At 44.5% G+C, this 8186-nt stretch overlaps 1 protein-coding gene across 1 annotated transcript; it reads right to left on the bottom strand.

The window, feature by feature from the left end:
• Window positions 1-7022: 7022 nt before the first annotated feature.
• On the bottom strand, window positions 7023-7959 carry CLDN14 (claudin 14). The gene has a single exon (XM_029603475.1). The coding sequence runs from the start codon at window positions 7898-7900 to the stop codon at window positions 7190-7192; it is 711 nt and encodes a 236-aa protein (XP_029459335.1). The 5' UTR covers window positions 7901-7959; the 3' UTR covers window positions 7023-7189.
• Between the last annotated feature and the right edge of the window lie 227 nt (window positions 7960-8186).

Raw genomic sequence — 8186 nt, 5'->3', positions numbered from 1 at the left:
AACTGCTATCTGTGAATTGCAAGCACATGTACCAGGGATTTTTTAATTGTTTTAAACCCTAATAAGGAGAGATTTTGGTTTACAGATGCTGCACAAGACTACTATACAACAAATTAATTTACAGTGTTAAGTTAAAATACTGATTTGATTACTGGAGAATGCATTTACTGGTGTTGAAGTTTAGAACTTGATGGCAGTTAAGGGTTAACGGCAGAGATAATTACAGGAGAGAGGAGGGGATCGAGCCAGAGAGAGAGAAAAAAAAAAAGGGGTTGAGCCAAAGCATTATTGAAAGTTAGTTGATGGTGTGCGTATGTGACTAAAGATAGAATTGTGGTATGTCAATTACACGAAAGGAAGATTCCTTGGCATTTATAGGCTGTTTCACAGAAGTTGAAGTTTTTTTAGCTCAGAGTTTCTGCTGATTAAATTTATTCTCCAAGGTCCTTGCTAAAACTGTCTGTAATCTGACAAAGGATTGCTACTTGCAAAGAAATACCAGAACCAAGGGTCCCTTACAAATCATTTAGTGCCTTATGATGCAGGCTATTTTTAAGACATTTTATAGCAGCAAATTCATTGTTACAGTACAAAAGTGTGATTGTGGAATGGTGGTGCATTCCACTGCGTGTCAGTACGTAGTGCGTAGGCATTCAATATGGCTGTGCGTTTCAATGCTGGCGTTGTTAATCAGAAGTTTTTAGTTTTCTCATATCTTCTATCCCAGTGTCCTCCCTATGCTTATCTTTCACTCGATACATCCACAGGTTAGTCAATTATTCTCTAATACCATGTTAATTATTGTTCGTACTTGTCTCCTATATATTATCTGTTATTTAAAAGTTACATTGGAATGCATGATAAAGTATGAACTCTCTTTTGCTGACGCAGTTTATTTTAAAGCTGTCTCTGGGAAAATTAGAGGAGAAATGATTAAGAATGGGACCTTTGTTAAAGCTTTGTTAAATATGCAGGGCATAGCAAGCGGCAAGATAGGACAGCTGCAGTTCTGACTGTGGGAATTACAGGATGCCGTTTGTAAAAAAAAAAAAAAAAAAAAAAAAACAGAGAAAACAAAGACTTAATATTAAAAATTTTGATTCAGTGGTAGTGGCCCACACACACACACACATATATATATATATATATATTGCAATTATGTTCTTTTACCACTGGTGGGGGCTGGACTCTGGCTATTACCATATGTTCTTAGTGTTTGCAATGTAATTGATACAAGGCTTCCAAGGGTTTGATCATCACTCCTGCACACCTAAAGCGCCCCCCCTGGATCCTTGCCTGCAGATCCAGGTTGACTTTATTGAATTAACCCAATGCCAAACTTACAAGTATGAAGGAAGTAATGTTTTGCAGCTTCTCAGCCTCGTCAGAACTGATTTGCCTCCAGGCGCAGGTCACCTATTCAATTTCCAGATGGACTGTAATCTTTTCATCGTATTTTGAGATGTATGGGAACAGGGATCAGGAAGAGAAGAAAAGGGCCCGTCCCTGCAACCAGGAACTTAATAATAGAGACCCGACATCCGAAGAAGCTGCAGAAGGCCGAAGGCTTTGAGGGCATGAGCCTCAGCCAGTTAAAAGCTATAGCAGACCAGGTATGTGGAAATAGAGAAGTGGAAGAGAAAAGAGAGAAGCAAGTAGAGACATGAAGGAGAAAGTGACTGTTAGCCGCCGCTCTCGAGGACACTCGGACGGGAAGGAGCCAAGACAATGGCAGACCGCGAAGAGGAGGGGGAACAAGACCCCCGTTGGGAAAGAATCAGTGTGCGTACTGCAAAAATGAAGGCCATTGGAAGAGAGACTGTGAAGAATGGCAAAAGAAATACGGGAGCCCTGCAGTGAATACTAACGACAAAAATGGACCTGCACCGACACCAAGGGGCCGAGGAGGAAGGAGATCGGACAACCCCCACTGGCAGATGGCGGGGGAGGCGACAAGGAGCATACAGCCTGAAGAGACCGGGAGGGAAGAATCCCCACTGACCCTCTGGTGGAGATCCACGAGGTAACACAACAAAAATCAGGGGCCTGTTGGACTCAGAGGCCAATGATCTGTCATGACTGCACCAATCGGCCCCCCCGACGAAAGAGACTGTTTCTATAGTGGGTGCCTCAGGTCAGGTACTCACTGCCCCTCTGCAGAAAGAATGAACTATACAAGTAGGTGGGACCATGGTATCCCTTATCGGATGGGACCTGCTGTGTAAGCCTCAGACCACATTGAGATTTCAACCAACAGGGGAAGTTAAAGCCTCCTTCGGGGACCATCCAGTGATACTCATCTGTCCCCTCCAAGAAGAATGGAGACTACATCTTCCCATAGTCGAACGAACCATCGAACATCGATATGAAAACACCCCCCTCAACGAAAAACGAAGACAACTGATGGATAGAGATGAAACAGAATGCACAGGTGATTAATCAACCTCAATACCCCATTCCATATATGGCCAGGCAAGGAATCCAGATACATCTGCAGAGACTGTATGATTTGGGCATTCTCCGACGAATCCGATCTGCTTGGAACACCCCTTTGTTGCCCGTAAAGAAACCTGGTTCTACTGATTACCGACCGGTACAGGATTTATGGAAGGTGAATAATCAAGTAGCAGATCTAGTAGCCCTCGTACCAAATCCATATTCAATCTTGGCTCAAGTCTCTCCTGCGTCAAAGTGGTACAGTGTCATTGATCTCAAAGATGCCTTCTTCTCCGTCCCGGTGGCGGAGGAATGTCAAAAGATTTTTGCTTTCACATGGGAAAATGCACCTACTGGAATAAAGCAGCAGTACACATGGACTCGTTTGCCTCAAGGGTTTAGGCACTCACCTACGCTGTTCGGTGAGCAACTGGCAAAAGACTTGAAGATGTACCAAGTCATGTATGGGCCAGTAATACAATACGTGGATGAACTTCTGTTGTTTCGAGAGACGTACCTCGAATGTGAAGTATCCACTCTTCAGCTGCTAAAGACGTTGTACGCAAAAGGATATCGTGCAAGTAAAAAGAAAGCGCAAATCTGTGAGTTGGAAGTAGAATATTTAGGCTTCCAAATACGTGGAGGAACCCGATGTCTGGGAATTTCTCGCACCAGTTCGATAAGAGGTCAACCTATACCCACTTGTAAGAAGGAACTCCGAGCGTTCCTTGGAGCTGCAGGATACTGTAGACTGTGGATTGCTAACTATGCAGTTATGGCCCAACCCCTGTACGACAAGTTGTGGGAAGGACATGAGCTGGCAAGCCTACGTCAACTAAAAGAAGCCTTAATTGAACCACCTGCTTTAGGATTGCCAGATGTAATGAAACCATTCCATCTATTCATCGATGAGAAAAAGGGAATGGCCATTGGGGTATTGACTCAAACTCTAGGCTCATGGGAGCGACCTGTTGCATATCTCTCAAAAGGAATGGACAATGTTGCAAAAGGATGGCCTGGTTGCCTTCAAAGCATTGCTGCTGCATGCTTACTGATACCCGAAGCTGTTAAGCTAACATTTGGACAGACTTTACAAGTAACAACTCCTCATACTATTCAAGGATTACTAGAGACTCATGGACCAAAATGGATGACTAATTCACGTCTCGTCAAGTATTAAGCCTTACTGTGTGAAACACCTGAACTTCAAATACAAGACAGCAAAAACTTGAACCCGGCCACTCTTATGCCGGCACCTGAACCAATTGCCCATGATTGTGAAGAAGTCATGACTACAATACATTCCAGTAGACCAGACCTGAGGGATCAACCCTGGCAAGGAGCTTGGACTTTATTCACTGATGGGAGCAGCCAAATCATTCATGAGATACGTTCTGCTGGATATGCTGTTGTATCCGAAGATGAAATCATTGAGGCTCAACCTCTTCCCCCAGGAACGTCTGCACAAAAAGCTGAACTAATCGCCCTTACTCGAGCTCTGCAGTTGGCAGAAGGACAAACTGTAAATATCTATACAGACTCTAAATATGCCTTCCTTACAATTCAAGTGCATGGAGCATTATAGAGGGAAAACAACTGAACAATCAGGCTTCAGGCAGTCCTGGAGCTCATCACCAACGACTGCTTTCGCTCTTAAACTCTGGGCAAAACAAAATACCAAAATTATGACTGCAGTGTACCAGAATAGATTGGTTTTAGATTACCCTCTGGCCCAGGAAGGAGGGTTTGTGGAACATTTAACCTCTCCAATTGTTGTTTACAGGTAGATGACCAAAACAAGGTTATCCAAGACATCACTGATCGCATGGTCAAGATGGCACACGTCCCTGTCCAGCAATGGAATAGTGCTTGGGACTGGACCAATGGATTCCGTGGTTGGTTTTCCATGATCGGTGGATTTAAGAGCTTGTTTGTTATCCAAGCCAGTTTAATTCTGTTTTGTCTTTTAGGACCCTGAATTATTCCTTTCTTGCTCAAACCACCTTCGTCGGGTGATGAAGGACATTGCTGAACGCAAAACCGCCACGCAGCTTCTGTCACTGTACATGTATTCCTCTGAGCCTATAGAACCTGTTTAACCATCCTCATGTTTTATCCTGGGCCATCTTCCCATACATGACAAGTTCGGGCTACAAAGGGGGGTGGAGCCAATAGGGCCCATCCGTCTCAAACCCGTGAAGAAACCAACGGACTGTTTGGGAAATTAGGGCCCCCTGAGAACTCAAATTGCTAATTTTTCTTGTTTCTGTTTCTTTCAGCTCCACAGTTGCGTTGTGATGGTGTGATACTTTTCATAGAGAATGATAAGTATCAAAGGGGGGAATGAAGGAGTCTGAAAGCTTCAACCTGACAAAGGACTTCATGTACCAGAATTCCCTGCTTCATGACGGGTTTACTTACAGTCTGCAATACAGCTGTAATTAGGACATTGAGAAACTCTGTCAGCACATTGCACATTTTCATTTTTTTGGCTTCGCTGTTCTTATTCTCTGATAAGCTTTCACTGCTGTAACCTAGATTAGAACAATGGATGTATTATGTGATGAGCTGTATTACTGCAGACTCGCGAATTCCTTTCCAGAACTGCAAGTCCCAGCAGCCTCTCCTGCAGAACATGGGAGAAGTTTCACGAAAGTTCCAGGGTGTCTAGGGAGGGGGTCAGTAGCCCCTTCAGCCGGAATATGCTTGCTCAGCACTGCTTAGAACGCATGTGTAAAAGATAAGAACTGTAAAGTGCATAAGAGTCTGCTCCTGAAGGGGAGGGGCATGCAGTTGTACTAAGCCTTTGTCTTAGCTGCATCTTGCTGGCAATAAAAGTCTATCTTTAGGGATCAGTTGTCTGGACCTCCTTACTGACTAAAAAGAGACGGTTACAGTATGAATACATCAAACACTTTGCTCAGGAAAAGTGCTTTTTATACACTGTAGGCGGCGCATACAGTTACAAAGTTAGCTTTGTTCTTTTCGCAGCTGCACTTCAGCATTCAAAGAATTACCACAATCATGAGCACATTTCCCTTATGATCGGCACTAGAAATCTGCCTAAACCCCGAGAACCAGAATGCGGAGAGCTGTCAGTGGGACTGCTCTGTGAGTCACACGTGGATATGGCATTTTCTCAGCATAAAAGCCAAAATGTATGAGATTCATTGCATAGTGTCCTGTACAAGGGCAGGCAAACAAGATTGCTTTGACTGAGCCCAGAATAAAGCAAGGGCACCTACTACCAAAGTTTATCTTTATTTTCAAATGTTACTCAACACACTACACATTTAAGTCTTTTCAATTTAAAAAAAAACAAAAAAATACTTTTCTGCAGCACTCCCCCAGTTGTCATGTTGGCAAGAGATTCACAGGTCTCATTACAGCTACTGGACTTGATTGGACCACCATGACTGTGATGTCACAAACGAGCTGACGTGCACAGGCGGATACCATCCCTTTGACACATCTGCCGATGTCACTCCGAAACTGGCTCTCTCTTATGGGGGTAGTGGAATTTTTCCGGTGGGTGCTTTTCAAGGCGTCCGCAAAAGCGGGAGAATACATTTTTTTAGGCCCAATTGGAGAGTAACAGAAATTTGTCAGCCAATCAGCTCCCCCCATATCTTGAAGTCCCACCTGCTCCCTCCTCGGAGAGACGGAGGCCGGTAGAGCTTTGCTGTGTGGCGCTACAGCCCTCATGTACAAGGATGCACTCAGGAAGCACAAACATACATATGGTTTGAACTGCATACATTTTCTTTAAGAATTTCAAAAATACATTTTTCTCTTGTTTGCTTCAACTTACTATGTTGTGTAGTGTTTTTGTATAAATGCAACAGCTTTCTATACCCTTACAGGAAGTGTACCCGATCAGCAGAAAGTGTCTCCCCTTGCTGTTTAGGGAGCAGCTTTGCTTCCCCAGAAATAAACAAAAAAAAAAACCCTTTCCTAACTGACCAGATCAATGACAAGTGTTTTCGCTTCCGTTCTGCAAAACTCCTGAGTCGTGTAGATTGAATATATCTGGAGCCAGTCAGCTCCTAGCATTGTTTTCTCACGCTGCCAAAAAAAAAAAAATTAGAAACGTCTTTTCCTCCGTCCTATAATCTCAGATACACACTTTTCAGCCCCGGGTTCAGAAAGCTACAACCTTGGCTTTGGGTGGATTGATTACCGAACGACAAAACACAACAGGCAGGGCTGACCGAGCTAGCACTGCTATTGGAAAGCTCTGTCACCCCGCTCCAGCCCTGACTGGAAGGAAGCTATAGCAGCAAGATCACAGGGGACTGAATTATGAATGCTGCAGTGACTGAGGCTGAAGCCTTGATAGCTGCTGCTGCTCACAAGTTTGAAAGGTGTGCGGAGCCATCCGTTTTTCTGTCTACTATTCTGAGTCATCTATAAGCCATTTACATTTAAGTTATTGTGCTATTTTTACCTGCTCCCTTGTACAATAGCTAGAGGGGGAAAAAAAAGGAATGTTATCCAGAAACACTCTCCATTCCCCAAATCTTCTGTTAATGAATAGGGATCTTGGTTTTCAGTTTTATTTTTCCTGGGAATTTCAGTGTTACACCTTTTTTTTTTCATGTATGGATCTCCTTACAGTACTTTTATATCAGTCACGCTTCTTGCACAAACACTGAAAAACAAACTGGTAAACTTTTGGCACTTAAAAGCCACCTTGAGTCTCTGTCAATGTGGTGATCGCATAGTGGTGACCCGGAGGATGATCTGGATAAACTCAGAAATAGTCATTTAACCTGTATCCACTGTGTGAAGCAGATGTCAGCGAAGGGGCACTGTTACCTTTGTATGCAGATGGCAGTCTGTAGGAGGGGGCTGCCCTTGCATGCCGCAGTGGTGGCCGCTGAGGTATATGATTCCGGTTTCCCTGGCATGATGAACACAGCAACAGAGTCCCGCCAACGATGGTCAAAGCTGCAGAGACAAAGCCCACGTACAGGGCTTGCCCCATCTCGTACTTCATCCCGTTGGGCAGCATGGGATTGTAGAAGTCTTTCACCATGTCACTGGTGGACCAGGAAACTGGAACCAAGCACATGATCCCAGCTAGTATGAAGGAAATACCTCCACAGACTGCAATGGCACTTTTGGCAGAAGAGTCTCTGGCACACTGCGTGCACTTCATGCCAACGACGGACACGACGCAAGCCAGTGTGGAGAGGACGCAGGACACCGCCATCATGGCGCGAGCCGCCTGCAGGTCACGGGGCAGGGCCAGCTGGGACCGATGAAGCTGGCACTGGTAGATGCCGGTGCTGTGCCAGACGCACTCCATCCAGAGCCCCTTAAAGTAGGCCACTGCCGTGATGATGTTGGTGCCCACGTGTGCTGTCCTCCACCAGTGAGGAAGTACGGTGGCGATGAAGGTGCCAAGGAAACCCAAGACGGCCACAAAAAGGCCAAGGAGCTGCCCAGCATTGCTTACCATGCTTGCCTCAATTGGGTTCACCTTCAGAGAGCTGCAAATTCTTGCCTCCGACTTCACGGCTTGTGGATAATGGCAGCTGCTCATTTACACTTTGCCAGGAGCTAATAAACAGGCAATTAGGAAAAGTTAAATATTATTGGAGTGTATTATTTCTGCAACCAATCAGATGCATTCAGAGAGCATCAGTGTCATCGTTAGCATATTTATTGTACTTTCACTTAAGCAGTCATAGCAACCTGGCTTATACATTTGTTTTCATTTGATAGATGACTTAAAAAAAAACAAA

The sequence above is a fragment of the Rhinatrema bivittatum genome, chromosome 5 (genome assembly GCF_901001135.1).
Source record: "Rhinatrema bivittatum chromosome 5, aRhiBiv1.1, whole genome shotgun sequence".
Lineage (NCBI taxonomy): Eukaryota > Metazoa > Chordata > Amphibia > Gymnophiona > Rhinatrematidae > Rhinatrema > Rhinatrema bivittatum.
The sequence above is the reverse complement of the archived record's forward strand: the minus strand, read 5'-3'. Positions and strand labels throughout refer to the sequence as shown.

What these genes read in the sequence shown, in the direction of transcription:
- CLDN14 (XM_029603475.1), bottom strand. Translation starts at nt 7,900, where the DNA reads ATGGTAAGCAATGCTGGGCAGCTCCTTGGCCTTTTTGTGGCCGTCTTG.